This window comes from Hydractinia symbiolongicarpus, chromosome 6, assembly GCF_029227915.1.
Source record: "Hydractinia symbiolongicarpus strain clone_291-10 chromosome 6, HSymV2.1, whole genome shotgun sequence".
NCBI classification, from domain to species: domain Eukaryota; kingdom Metazoa; phylum Cnidaria; class Hydrozoa; order Anthoathecata; family Hydractiniidae; genus Hydractinia; species Hydractinia symbiolongicarpus.
Genome location: NC_079880.1, coordinates 30,566,473 through 30,582,024, shown reverse-complemented (window position 1 = coordinate 30,582,024; position 15,552 = coordinate 30,566,473). Strand labels below are relative to the sequence as shown.

Sequence of the window (15,552 nt, the reverse complement as noted above, 5' to 3'; positions counted from 1 at the left end):
GCGTAGCATCCCAGAAGAATGACTGCTCAATGATAGAATATAACTTTCTTGTTTTTAGTAATTGCCCCCATCACAATTTTCATAGATATAATTTTACCACACAGCTGTGAAAGATTTCTCGCGCTTGTGTAAGGTAGGCGTATAATAATATCGTTTATTAAGTTTTTCGCTGATACCATTCTTTTCTCTGGTATGTACCACTCTATTTTTTCCAAATCTACCGAGACACCTAACCATTTTAACTGCTGTTTAGGATCCCACACTGATTTTTCTGCATTTTTTACAAAACCTGACAGTTGTAAAGCTTTTTGAACAAATAGGGCATCTTGTTTTGCTGTTTTATAATTCTTATCAGTGCCAAAACCATCGTCAATAAATATCGCAATTTTGATCATATTTTCACTCCAATATTTTATAAGAACTCTCATTGTTTTTGTAAAAATAAACGGGGCCGGAGAAAGCCCAAACGGTAATACTGTAAAAACAAAGTATCTTTCCTTTCCTCCTATACCCATGAAAACCCCAAGAATTTCTGATGTTCTTCTGAAATATTAATGTGATGGTAGCCTTGCTTTATATCAAACTTAAACATGTACCCTTGTGCAGTTAGAAATTCCCTTACCACCTTCCAATTCTCAAACTTTACATACCTTTAATCGAGAATTAGTCTATTTTTTCCTCAGTTGGTATTGACTGAAAGGGGATTTACAACATGTGGTGCAGAAGACACTTCCTTAATTCGACTTGTATCAAGAAGCTCTTGTACCGCTTCATTGACGAATTCCGAATTTTTTTTAGCGGATTGATTATTAGAAAAAGTTTGTTTTTGTGGTGTCGTGAAAAAGGGAATAGTATAGCCTTCCTTGATAATTTTGAGAATAGTCGTATTACAGCCGATGGTTTGCCAATATTTTAAGTTTTAAGCCTACCCTCTAGTTCCGGCCGTACTTTTACTTAGACAAAATTCGTACGTTTCCTCATCTCTTACAATGTTATCAAAATTTAAACACTTATCTATTGTCTTTTCTTTAGACTTGCTTGTGGCCGATAACGTTTGGGCAGTCCTTCCTCCAGTGTCCCGTCTTGCCACAACCGAAGCACATTGATCTTGCACTTTGGAATCTGTACGCTGATTGAGAAGAATATGGTGTGTTATGGTTGCCGATACTCCAAGATGTTTGAGATGGTTCTCTTGAAAATGCGAATCTTTGTGATTGGAAATGGTTTGGCATAAGTGGCGACGAGGACGTGTGCATAGGGCTGAAACGTGAAGGGTAGAAGGACTTTGGCTTTACCTTTGCTTTTTTTTTGCCAGTGCTTTTAACTCAGCCGATTTTATCCGTTTTTCGTCATCTGAATTGCTTACTAATTCATCAGATAAGTACTCTTCTACAGTGACCATCCTGCTGGTGATCTATCCGCCAATGTTATTAGCTTGTTTCGCTTCGTGATTTCGAGTTTTATTCCTGCTAAACGTTTTGTTGATCTTGATACAAAACCTTCTTTGATAAGGTCGATAAAATCTTCCAAATCTTCCACTAATTTTTGGTTAAATTCGAATTGGATTTGGTTACCTTTGAACTTATATTGTCTCGACGATTTTGGTTTAGCTGAAACCTTCATGTTTTTCGGTGTACTCTGTTGTTGCAGGTTTGTTTCGAATTCTTGCTGTTCGTAAACTTTTTATCCAGGTAGCTTCTGATTAGGTCAAATTGTTCTATTCCGTTTAGCGTTTGTGTGGCAGATTGGCTTTTGATAACAGGTTCTTCCATGTTATTATTAGAAGTTTCGTCCATTTTTAATGCAATTGCGTGACCTTGAATACTTGAAAGCTAATCGAAGTGTGGTTGAACTTTCTGAAAATCCGCTCTTTTACTTAAAATCACGTGACAACGTGATACCGAGGTTATTACTGTAAGGCCTGTTCTACACCGAAAATAATTTCTAATAACAGTCTCTAACAATACTTGTTATCAAATTTGTAACGCAGTTTTCATTCTTTTCCCAATTTAACGAATATCAAGATACTCACACGCTGGAGTAGCGCTGGGTCGCGGGGTCAGGTCGGACTTTAAAAGTCGTGACGTCACGGCAATCGGTTAAAAAGTCGGGCGGAGACAAAGAAAAAGAAGGAAAAGACCGCTCGTTTTAATAGGATTTCTGATGTACATCCGAAATTTTAATTATGCTGAAAAGTATTTGCTGTTTATACGCCTGAAAACGAATGCATACTGGCGCGCCTGCACGCATATATTACAAACATCCTCCCCATATGTGTCATAGAGAGTCACGTTTTAAACCTTGAGGAGGAGTGCAAATTCTTGTGACACGTGACTTTTAAGAAAAACAAGGTTTGTTGAGCGTAGCCTCGATACCAATTTGACATCCATACCTAACATTGTATTAGCTTTTGAATAATCAAGCCTAATGAAAACAAAACTCCAGAATTGGTCGGTAAAATTTAGGTAGGTCGCCCTTGTTTACACACGAATAGCCAGCATTGTTTTTTGAAACTTTTATTTACACGTTCTTTTATTTTGAGAAGTATTTCTTTATTCTTTTATAACAAGTCTAGAAACGTCGACTTTGAGTAGTTTCTGACAGGTTCGCTTTACTTGACAAGAAAAACAATCATGGCATGGGAAGGCCTGTAAAGAAAAGAGCTCACCAAAATCAACGAATCAAACTAATTAAACAAACAAAATTTCCTCGACATATTTTATATGAGATACGTTCTACTAAGCATATTTCTATACTGAATAAATCGTAATACGTAAACTATAATTGAAGTTTTAGACAGATGTTTGTCCAATGTTGGTAAGAGCTTTTTTGTTTGTAGCAGAGAATCGCATTTTTGATGGCAGCAGCTACATATAACAGAGGAGGGGAAGCATTGGAGGTAGTTGAATGGGACATGCCTTTCAGTGATACACAGGGATATACAAGAGATACTATTGACTTTAGTAGATTAAGTATGGGTACAGAAATTCGGAACAGAATGTGGGAAGACGATAATAAAATCATGCTGAGTAACTATCAAAATCGAAGCTCTTCATCCTCACCATTGTTTGATCAAAATCAAAATGTACCGAACAGCATGCCAAGCCCTGTCAGTAGTCAATCCTTAAAACTGATGATGGGCTCGAATGGATTTTCCCCAACAATTAATGAAGCAATCATTTCCAGTAAATATAACAGTGTTTTATCAAATCCAACACAGATAAACCCAACTATGTTTTCAAGTAATGCATCTATACAAGAAAAAGTGCGAATGAGAAGCCAGCCATTACTGCAGTCTCCAGTTTCCATGCCTGATGAAAGAAAAACCCCAGAGCTGCTTTCTCAGCAGCATAATGGCATTTTGTTTGATGACAGGAGGGTAGGATATATATCCTTTTTTTAACTTTTTTGTAAAGGGTGACTACACAAAGTTTCAAAAATAAAATGCACTAACATAAAAATTTCCACTTTAAAATTGGCTGTTTAAAATAACAAATTGGTGTAACAGAAAAACAATAAATATTTTCTGTAATTTGTTGAACAGACGTCATTTGTTTAAAAAATAGTCCATTAGTAGTATGTGATAAAAAAATCCATCAGGTTTGAAGTAAAACATTTAGGGTTTAGTTACTTTTCAATGTTCAATATTTGAATTATAAAAATTTACTGGAACAGTTTTCTTAAATAATTTCTTCTAGGAAATAAATTTTCAGGTAAAAATGTGGTATGGAAATTATCTTATATGGTACGAATAAAGTTGTTCCACAAGGGCAGACATGTGCAACCTGTAATATAAAGGTTGTTATAATTGCGGATTCAGAGATGCAATATATATGGGATAATCAAAACATTATGTGGTGGATACACTTGTCCTAAATGTCCTAATTTATAAAATATTGACATTTGTGATTAGAAAGGATAATCAGTACAAAGATCTACTTTTTAATTAAATCTAGTATATATAACTTTAGGATGCCCACTTTTGAAAATTCAGAAAGTCTGAATTAACTTTTCATCATTGAAGATGGATTGTTGCGATAAACCTAAAATTAGAATACAATTCCCAATTATGGCATCCTGTTATTACAGGGTATGTGCAAATGAATGGGTATTATACGGAACCAAATCAAACCTATGGTTGGCCAATGTAAAGCACTGACCAAAGGCCTCATTTACTGATTTCTTAAGTCAATCTTGGTGTGTATATTCCATGATTGCAGAACTCCATGTTCGGTAATTTTTTCCTGACCAATAAACCAATAAAAAGGTTGTAATCTATTTTGCTTCTTTCAAGAATATTATTTATCAAACACTTTTGGAAAAAATAATTACAAATTTATCCTAAAGGAGGAAGTGTCTGAACCAAAAAAAGAGAAAAATCTCTCAATTATTAAGGAATGGATTTGTTGTTTTACTATTACTGCAAGAGGAATAACTGTAAAAATTTATTAAAAGTCTCTTTGCAATAGTTAAATTATATGTCTGCATAACAGCTGTGATTTGTTCCATTTTTTTGTCCTGTTAATCTGTTACTAAATTAAGAAACAATTATACTATCTCATTTTTTTATAATGCTTAATTAGACTAATTGTGTTAGGTATCCTAATAGCTTAATTCTAAATGAGCATTGTTTTTAAAATTCCAGTGTATAGTTACATTGTGATATATATGCATAATTTGTTTGTGATTAAATTTAATTATGTAAAATTTGCAATTTTTTATTTTTGTTTCCATACTTTTATCATGTGCAAATAAATAAGAGCATAATAATTTTAAGTTTAATGTTAAATTATAAGAATGTTACCTTTGAACAGTTTAAAAAAATTCATTTTGTTGCAACAGTATCAAAATTCTATCATCAAAATTTGATGTATTTTCTGAGCGAAAGGAGGGCTGAAATAACTTCATATTTCTTAGGCTTTGTTGGGAGTATTCACATTCCATGTTAAAGCTGCATGTCTGGCATGAATTCTCACCATGCATTAATTTAGCAATCGACAGGTCTTATTTTTGGAGGACTAATTCCAGTATGGTTCAGGATTTGAGAAAAAGTATTATCAGTTATCCTGACATGGCTCTAACCTTCCTATCGCATTTCGTAATTTTTGCAAAACAGTAAACTATGTAAATTCCAAAGTAAAATAAATCTGTTTTTGGTATGACAGGCCTATCAATAGGGGAGAACAATTGCTCTTTCTAACGCAAAGGCTCTCCCAATTCTGAAAAATGAGAAACTAGCTGAGCCATTAATTGCTCCCCCAATTCCAAAAAACGTTTTACTGGCTGAGCGCTATCACATCATCTCACATGGAAAGCAATGTTTTCTTTCTTATTATTTATACAGTAAAAAAGAACCAATATATATAAAAAAAGATAAAATAAAATAGATAAAAAGACTTTGTGATAAACTTTGTGTTTATAAACTTATTCAATTTATTCAGATTGCTCGCCAAGTTTAAATTATTGTAACCTTGGGGGAACGATTTATTGCTAAGGTGTTATTTTCTTACTGATAGGCCAGCATTATTACAGATGGTTGCAAAATATTGGATATCAAAGCTTCATAAAACTTGTTTCAAATTAGTGTCAACACTTTTAATATAGCTTACCTCCCAATACAACACAATTTAGCATATATAATATCTAATACAGTACCGCTCGAATGTAAGTTTACATGTATGCGATAGTATCATTTTCGCATGAGCTTTTGGTAGCGTCAGAACTTTCGTTCTTATTGTTAACATATTGTTAAACACATGAGCTATTTTTGCATGTTGAAAACAATAGAGTTCATGTCTTGTTTGCGAAATTTAATTAGCTCATGTGAACTGCGTGTGTCCCATTGTTGTATTTAATTGCTATAGTCGTCAAGAGATCAACGAAAACAAATAAAATTTAACAAAGATTTAAGTCGGCGATAGAAAAGATTCGTTAGATCGTGTTTTAAAAGTTTAAGAGCGAAAAACGGCGATAAAAATGCTTCGTTAGATCTCATTTTAAAAGTTTAGTTTTGAGGCAGTTTGTTAGGACAATACAGTGATACATTTTAGGTTCTATTGGCTATTTTTGTTTTACCACAAGTTTTAAAAAAATTATTTTAATTAAAATATTGCCTTTTATGGATAAAGATTTTTATAGCAACAGTACTTTTGTGTCATCTTAATTCAGAAGACTCATTGTGATCCCTTTATTCAACTGTGTGAGAGTAAAGCAATTTAATTTTAGAACAATCAATGACATAAATTGAAAATCATTCAGCAAAAAAATTATGAAAGAAGTTAAAAACAAAAAATTCAAAATGTTAGTGTGTGGTTGTGGTTGTATGCATCTTAAAGTTCGATCTACTTTACAAAATTTTGTGCTCTTAAGTCAGTGAATGCAGGAAAGTAACTTATGTGTATTTAAGTCAGCATTGTTAGAAATAACATGCTTAAGCTAGTCAGAAGTTCAAACACTTATCTTTTTCTGTGAAAAACAATTGGATGTCATGAATGTCAGGTACAAGTGGCAGATTGTACAATCTGCATGTTCCGATTTTGTGAGAATCAAATGAGTTATTCCACAATAGCTTGTCTTACTTGGCTTCAATGCTAGGTATAATTACATTGTGTATCACTTCATAGTAACTGTGTCCATGTATAAGATACCAATTAATTAGAAGTAGTGGCAAAAGAAATTTGTGATTGTTGTTAAACTTTTGAGAAAAAAGGGTGTGCAAAAGACTGCTAAGCTAATATTTGCAAATGGGACCTGGAAAATAACAAAATTTGTGAAATAAAACTCTTAATGAGATTACAGAATGATTGAGAAAGAAATATGGCTTTAAAATAATTGCTATAAAACCTATTGAATTTCAATTATTCATTGTTACTTTGTTTTATTTGTTAGATACATATTAATGGAAATCCTTCTAGTCAAGGAGATCTGTAATTATTTCATCCCTAAAACATTTTTCATTTTAATATGCGTTAAATCCGTATATTAATAATACCTGTATTTTGTCTTGCACGAAAAAATGTTGTGTTACCGAGACACCAAAATATTTATCCACAAAGTAGCAATTGTGATCTTATGACCAGTGGATTTTTCCGGGGGCTGACGACTAATTATTTATTATTTTGCAAATCATTTATAGCAGCAGGTAACATTCTATGCTTTACATTAAAACCTTTTGGAGGATAGCTGACTTGAATTCCATGTTGACATTTTTTTTAAGGTGAATGAAAGTCAAACAATAAAGGAGGAGTTGCTTGAAATGAAATCTATCTTTACAAAATTAGTGGCTCAGTCAGACGGTAAGCCTTTTTCAAACTCATATAGCTCATTATTTTTTTGTTTTTTTGTTTTTGGTGTTTGTTTTACTTATATTATTTTTGACAGATATTGTTGGACTTCCTGAGCCTGTGCAACTTGCCCTCAAAGTAATCAGATTGGAAGGTGAACTGCAAGACCAAGACTCAAAAGTGAAAAGTTTGGAGGATACTATTGCTGACTTGAAAAATGAGATGCATAAGACAAAGGAAGAGAATGAATTCGAATTAGTGAAGCAAACAAGAGAGGTTAAATTTCTTACTGAAAAATTGGACTATAAGACCAACTTGGATGCGAAAATGAAAGAGATGAAACAAAAGGATGAAGAAACTGAAATTGAAGAACTTAAAGAGCAGATAACAAACCTGGCAGATGTAAAAGAAGATGTGAGTTAAAATGGTCATATTAGTTTGGAATTAAATAATGCTCTAAGTTGTAAAGTGCTTTTATCTTTGAACATAAATTCATTTCAAACTCTTCTCTAACAACTGGAATTGTCTTTCTTAAATGGTAATATAGATTTTCTTTTCCTATTGATGTCATCATAGCAAAACTGATCATTGTTTTCTTTAACGTTCTAAACAATTGAATTATTGTTTTTAACCTAAAATCCTAGCCTAATATTTTTATGAAGCATATTCTTTTAAAAACACTATAAGCCTGTGAAAAAAATCCACTTTGCTAAAAGAACAATGGAAAAGGTCAATGATTTGAATGTTAATGATGTTAGCAATGACCCGTCAATACGCAAAAATTTTTTTGTTAACAATTTGTTTAACCGTTGCTTCATGTATGGGTTTTTACAAACAGTTAAAGGGATACTGTGGTTTAAAGATTTTTGATGAGGTTTACCTGTCTCTAGCAAAAAAGATGGGTTGACTCGGTTTAGGAAATTGGTACTACTTTGGTTCCTAGTAATCTGCGAGGTAAAAATAACTGACATCAACAACCCATTAATGCATTTACATTGTGTCATGCATTTACGTTGTGTGGCCAATAAAGGTAGCATATCAGACATAACTTTTCAGCTACGTCATGGAAAAATAAATATTTTGGCGTTACAGACTTAGCCAATTATTATAAGAGATAACTAAAATTTATATCAGACATAACTTTTCGGCTACATCATGGAAAAATAAATATTTTGGCGTTACAGACTTAGCCAATTATTATAAGAGATTACTTAAATTTATAAACTTTACATTATTCTTTATGGTCTTTGTACTGTTCCTCATGTTGTGATCTTATGCTATATTGTTGTGTATCTAGAAGGTTAAAGAGCTTGAAGATTACAAAAACGAGAGTGAGCATAAAATCAAGATGCTTCAGTTCGATGTTTCAAACAATGAGAAAGAGCTGGACCATTTGAAAAAGTTGCTGAACGAGCAAGAAACAAATAGGCAAAATAAGAGAGCTGAAATTGAAAAGTACATAACTGCAGCTAGGGAAGCGATGGAAAGAGAGCGACAAGATAGATACCTTTTGTTGGTTGAGCAGAATAAGTTGAAACATAAAGTTGAGAAATTATCAGAAACGTGCAAGTCATACCAGGTATGCTTTGATTTTACAAAAAAATTACTTCCCTTTTCTCAATAAGCTTACAATTTCATTGCTCAGAATTGGTAATAAAAAGTATACCATTAAATAATACTATCATATGGCTGGTTTCTGTGTAGTCCAGCTTTGAACAAATTTTTTTCATGCGTTTGAAAGACCATACAGAAACCAGGTGAACTATTCGTAACAAAAAATATTATTGGTCATTTCAACGTTTTAACATTAGCATCAGATGCCACCTGAATAATTTAATGAGTTGAACCAATCAAAAAATACATTATATTAACTATTTTCCAACTTTTGTTACATTTCTTGTCAGACAACAAATCTCCTAATTAAACCAAAAAATTGCCTATCAAAATCTTAACTATGCTTTGTACCCAAATTTTTATATGGTATTAAACAACTTATATACCTGATTAAGACATTTGTGTGACTGTAAATACAACATCATATTTGCTACTAGACAAAAAATGAAGAGTTGTGTCGCATTCAGAATGAACTAGAGCAAGAGTGTGATCAGTTTCGAAAGTTGAAAAAAATGATACAAGAACATGGTTTACCCAATCATGAACAACTTATCATGCTTCAACAACAAGCAAGTTCTTTTATTCTATTTTTTCTTTCTGATGAATCTTCCCTTTTGTTGTTGTTATTTATTGTTATAGATTGCTGTTAAGTTATATATACATTTTAGCTGGACACAAATTTTTATTTATTTATTTTGGGTGGCTGGCATATGGCAATCCTAATAAAAAAATGATTTTTAGCATAAAACTCTGAATATTTCGCTTTTCTTTGCAAACTGTCTTCCTTCAAGTTGTTATAGTCTATATATCTTTTTTTTCACAATTACATTGTTGTTTGCGTACTTATACAAAAATAAATCTGAAACACGAGTTTCTTTTTCTAGACTGAGATGTTTAAAGATGATGTTCTTAGTGAACGCAAAGACAGGGAACGAGCTCAAGCACAACGCGAAAAACTCCGCAGGGATTTGGAAATTCTTCAAAGTCGAAATCAATCGCTTCAGGAGCAGGTGCACTTATATTGAATTTAATAAATGTTTTAGTTTGAAGAGTTAGATAATCAGGTTTTAATTTCTGAGTTTAATTTCTAGGTGTATAAATATCAGGAGCATATCATGAGATTAAACACAGGAGACCGAAGATACCAAAGTCATCAAGAATTTATCATGCAACAACAGGTGTGTAGTTTCATAGATATATTATATTTTCGTGCATTAAAAAAGCAAATGAGATGTCGTAAAAATAGTTAAATGACTTTGATCTTTAGTAGGCTGGATATTCAGGAATGCTTTTAGGATAGTAATTTATTAAGTTGTAGTATGCAAAAATTTTAAACTAATTGAATATTTGATCAAGTGTGAAATCTGTATACCAACTTTTGGCATTTACTAGTAATGCTTCTTTTAGGCAAGTGGCAAGTTTGCAAGACAATTATCGAGCCCTGCATACTACAACCCGAAATTAAGAGGGAGCTCAAACATGACTAATCCGATGAAGAATCCTGTCATGAACGGAGCTTCTTTAAATCAGGTTGGTATGACAAGACAAGCTCCACCTCTTGGTGATCTCAACCTAAACCAAAATCGAAGTTTGAATGGTTTTCCTGCTAATTTTCCAAATAGCAGAGGAGCGGCTGTGCGCAGTCCTCTTGGGTAGGTAACTTTTGTATGAAGATATTGTATAGATGTTGTAGCATGGCTCGTACCTGTAAAAACTAGAAAATCAATGAAATTTTGAAGTTGGTCTGCAATTTTGTTTATTTTTCCTTTATGGAAAAAAAATCCATAAAATGATGAAAAGTGCAAAAACTTCGGATAATACAATAAGCAACCTACAAATGAGTTACTTTTAAAAATTTCTTTTAAGAATTCATTTTTTTTTTCTACTAAATGATAAATTACAGGTGTGAATTAAAAATTTAGAATCTTCATAAATATTACTCTTAATACTACAACTAAACAACTGCGAAATTTTACCATCAAAACTGAGATTAAATTGCTTAAGTTGCTTATAAAAACTGTTGCTTATAATCTTTTTCTGTTTTTGGTTGATTTATTCAGCAATCTTCAATTTCAGATTTAACAACGGTGGTCAATTTGATCCATGGCCCCAACGTAATGGTATACCACAGCAGCTGTCGCAACCTCCAGCTCTATCACAAAGAAACACGTTGAGCGGGAACTTGAATAACAACCGCGCACCACGGTCTCCTTTATTAGGACCAAATGGAGATCCATGGATGCTTCCACCCAGCCCAAACAATGTACCACAACAACCTCAACTCGGCCAGGTATTGAAAATGTTTTCAAAGTTACTTTCGCGCGTATTTATTCACGTGCAACTAACTTGAGGTGTAGTTCAGCACGTTATGAGGTGTACCCGTTCATATTAACTTTCTGGCAAGTTTATTTTAAGTAGGGTGTGTTTTATATTTCACTACGAAACAGTGAAAAGAGAAAGTAATTTGTCAGATAGGATAAGTTCGAAAATGTTTTTACGAAACATCGATGTTTGCGTGTATTGGTTTTAGCGACACTCGTGTGCATATTAACTGTAGCTTAAACTCAGACCATTCCCTATTTAATGTTTTATTAAAGACAGCATAGTGTACTGAACACCATTCGCTTATTTATATTGAAATGAAAATACGCTGTATTATATATAGTCTTATAGCGAACGTTCTTTATAGTGGACACTTCTCAACAACGGACACTTTATTCAAGAACGGATGGAATGACGCGGTTATAATCTGATAAAATTCATATTGCAGACTTTTTATAGCGGACAACCCTCCATAGTTGTAGTCATTTTAGAGTTCCAAGTTACATAACTTTTAATAACAGCCACGCCCAATATATGATAAACAGGTTGCTAGATTTTTCACTCAATCAAAACAATGAACTTTTAGATTAAGAAAGCGAAGTTCTGAATATTCTCTAACACAAGTAAAAGTTTAGAAAGTGTTTTTATACTCTGTTTTACCTTTTAAATGAAAGAAATATAAAAGCATATTTACAGCATAATTTCTTCAGCTTCTGATTGACGCACTTTTCCGCTGATTTCAATAAGCCCGAACATTCCCAGAGCAGGCGTTGAAAAAATAGAAGTCATCTATATTATAATACCCGTATACGTCTGTCCGTCCGTCTGTCTGTCACGCATAAGTAGCTTAGCTGCGCAATAGCGAGAAACACGCGATGCGGTATTAAAAGGACGGGCGAACCCGTTGATTTTCCACGGGCTAACAACTTTTTTAGAAAAACGCCTACATAGTGAACGCCTACCCCTATGATTGGTTCTTTTTTAGGTCTGCAAGGTGTCTGTTTTAGGGAGGTTTTAATGTAATCAAAATCACCGCAGTGTTGTTTTTCCTTGTAGCCTGGTCTCAACTACAATAACACCATTTGGTCACAACAAGCACCTGCCTCTCCTACTACCTTCAGCAACAGTAACAATGCTGCTCGTCAAACTGGACAAGCGAGTCCCACAAGTTGGCAGTTTTCTGACTCTCCACCGGGATTCAGCCCGCACTCTAATGATTCGATGAAAGTTTTACCAGGTAAATGAATTTAAACTTTGCAAATTTAATTAGATGTTTTGTGTGAAGTGTAGCATTTTGTACTTTAGGTCGCTTATGCAAGAGGTCATTTTAAGGAACATAAACTTTTGCCACAAGCAAACGTGTTTCTTAGTCAAGTTAAAATGATCGCTGATAAAGTTCTCATTTGGGTATTAGGTTGGCCAGATGTAGATGTAGTCTAAACAGCGATGCGATATTTTCCTTAGGTGGCGACGCATGGTCTACTGCTGGTGACGATCAGCACACAGCGACTGAGGGCCAGTCATCGCCTTCTGTGACTACCGACTACAACCTTGCTGAGAAAGGAGAAAGCAACGACAACATTGTCGGTTTTCAGTGTGGCAAGTGTAACCTGAAGTTCCAGGATACAGAATCGTTTCGTGAGCACGCAGAAAAATGTTTTAACTAGGACGGTAGGTGGCTTTTGAGAACGCAATTCCAGTTTGGCTGCTTTTTTTCTTGTGATTGCCACACGCGTTATATTTTTGCGCATAGCGTATATTTTGTTGTTGTCTTGAAACCAGTGAAAGTTGAAATGAACGAGACATTCAAGATGGTAGCTTAATTATTTGCTTTGTTTTCACTGAAGTAGACCTCCCGCACTGTTTTCATTGTTGTGGCTGTTTTGCCATGTGTCGATTTCAAGTTGAAATGATATTTTTTTTGAGTTAAGAATAGTTCACCTGGTTTCTGTATGGTCTTGCTAATGTACAAAAAAGATGTTCAAAGCTAGACCACACAGAAACCAGCCATAGATTGGTATATATTTAATGGTATATTTTTAATCTAGCATGCTTTATTTTTTTAACAAGCAGTTTATAATAAATAAATAAATAAATAAAAAAAGAATGTGTAATATATAAAATTTAGTTTTTGTCTCATGATTAGTTGAGATCAATTTCTTCAATACAGTGAAAAATGATATTTTTTGCGTGCACATACCGTCCTGCACTTAGCTTGCACGATTAATTCAACTGCCAGGTTAATATAGAAACAATTCTTACAGTTGATTTTTTTAATCCTTTTTATGTTATTCGTATTTTAATCTCCAAATTATAATTTTGTGAACCTTTCGTTTGTATTCCTTTTTTTCTGGTTGAGATAAAAATAATTTTTCGGCAAACGTTTATTTAAATTTATTTATATTTTTATGAAGGGAATTTATGCGTACAAGAGAATTATAGTTTTTTTCTGTTAGAGAGAATAATTGTTTAATTTTTGACTATCTAGAATTATTTAGTTTATTTACATTGTATATAAAAGAAAAATAATTTTGTTACTAGGCTACATAATAAAATAAGACCGTGTGACCGTGAAAATATGGCCTAGGAACAAAGTGGCGTGTAATTCTTATCGCTAAACCTTTTTTATATTTTTTTTAAAGTAAAGCTGGGTTACTGAGGCAAGGCTTATTTTAGCCTCGAGGCTAATTTCCAAATAACAAAAGAAACTCCTTTTTTTATCTGTTGCGGAAGAATTCTTTATGTAAATCACTGTAGTCTCGATTATAAAAAATGCACGTGCCCGCGTGGAGTTTATTAGTCATAATCTCGATGTACCCAAGTACCATATACTTTCTCCCGTAGAATTTAATGTCAGTATCGACCATACAAATTTACCCACTGTAGAATCATTAGGAATTTTACATTTAATAAAGACAAAGTAACGTTTCATTATGCTGGCATGCTGGTATGTTACTCGTCTGCTCAAAATGTTTTTGTTTCCCTACGTTCGAATTTGTTCTTTGTTGTTTTAAGAAAATTTTTTCTCATAAAAGTTATATTTAAAGTAAATCATATATATGGTGTGTAAACATTGTTCTTTTGTATAAGCAAAGTTTTATTTACGCCCTGTGGTGGCAAAATTATAATCATTAGAGTTATTTACGTATTTTTGAAGAACTGGTGTGTACACGCGAAAGTCGAAATTTCCTACACCTCAAATGATATCTTTCCAACTTGCTGAAATCATAAGAAACTCGCGGGCACAAGACATTTTTCTTTTTCTTTTTTGAGCCTACCCTGGATTGCTATTTGATCGAGATTTACCACCTAGAGAATAATGATGTAATTGGCTATTTTGTTGGTCTGCCGCAGAGAATTTCTTATTTGTTCAATCGTTTTTTAATGTCTTTTGCTGTGTAAACCAGTTTCTCCAAAAGAAACACTGACTTTGTTTTTGGGTAAAATTGGTATCTTATTTATGATCATGTTTCGTATATTTTTTCAATTTTAATATAGACGATATAAAACCACTCATTGTGTGTAACATGCGATGTACGTCTAATTATGTGTATCATGCGATGGATGCGTCTAATTATGTGTATAACGCGATTGATGCGTCCAATTATAGTGTGTATCACGCGATGGATGCGAGGTCACTTCATTTTCTGTTATCAGTTAAGGTATAAATTTTGATTGGTTTCCCTCCAAAAAATCTGAAGATATTGCTGCATTACGTATGGATAATTTGTTTTTCTATCCGTTTGTTTTTTTGGCGCAGAAATTATTTGCATAGTTTAAAAGTAATATATATAGTTAAAATATCTTTAGCCAATTATTTAGCGTAGTTTTTATATGTAAAACAAAAATTTTCATAAGCGTAATGTTCCTTTAATGTTTATATCCCATCGACACGTTCTCATAAAGGCGACATGAAACGTTTTTTGTTTTTTTTTTAAATTCCTTCTTTGCTTTGTTTTCTTCCGCTAAACATTGTGACATAATTCTAAGTGTCATTCCCAAGTCGTAAGACGAACTGTTCTTGGTTTTTTACAAAAGTATTGCTCTTTTTTGCTTTGCCTTAATCTATTCTGTAAATTATCATTTCAATCTTGCTCCGTGAAGAAATCGTAGTGTTCAAGTTAGCAACTAAACCTTACAAAAATCATGTCAATTTATATTATTTTTTTAAAGAACTATTCAGGACTGTACACTAGCATTATGCCTTAATTATGATGATTATTCTATTTCTAGTTCTGTAAAATGACGTAGTTTATGCTCTGTATATCTTAAAAAGCGTGAATAAAAATAAAAGTTTGTAACACGTTTGTTTTGTGCTCGCAGGGTGTTCTTC

At 33.1% G+C, this 15,552-nt stretch overlaps 2 protein-coding genes across 4 annotated transcripts in view; both read left to right on the top strand.

Annotated features, from left to right (window-relative positions):
* The first annotated feature begins 1,075 nt into the window (after positions 1–1,075).
* LOC130648080 (cytospin-A-like) lies at positions 1,076–15,520 on the top strand. 3 transcript variants are annotated; one of them, XM_057454100.1, is made up of 12 exons: positions 1,076–1,274; positions 2,840–3,379; positions 7,217–7,295; positions 7,381–7,697; positions 8,581–8,862; positions 9,335–9,466; positions 9,782–9,907; positions 9,989–10,075; positions 10,305–10,549; positions 10,974–11,187; positions 12,276–12,456; positions 12,684–15,520. In XM_057454100.1, the coding sequence occupies exons 2-12, from the start codon at positions 2,858–2,860 to the stop codon at positions 12,884–12,886; spliced, it is 2,388 nt and encodes a 795-aa protein (XP_057310083.1). In that variant the 5' UTR covers positions 1,076–1,274; positions 2,840–2,857; the 3' UTR covers positions 12,887–15,520. The 3 variants fall into 3 exon arrangements, with proteins under 3 accessions (XP_057310083.1, XP_057310082.1, XP_057310084.1); XM_057454099.1 differs by lacking the exon at positions 1,076–1,274 and having other exon boundaries at positions 2,583–3,379; XM_057454101.1 differs by lacking the exon at positions 1,076–1,274 and having other exon boundaries at positions 2,583–3,379; positions 12,634–12,821.
* The window catches only part of LOC130648081 (dual specificity tyrosine-phosphorylation-regulated kinase 4-like), a 70,047-nt gene continuing 64,465 nt past the window's right edge, over positions 9,971–15,552 (top strand). The window contains exon 1 of the mRNA XM_057454102.1: positions 9,971–9,981. The gene's annotated coding sequence lies outside the window, so the exon portion shown is untranslated. The remainder of the gene's footprint in view (positions 9,982–15,552) is intronic.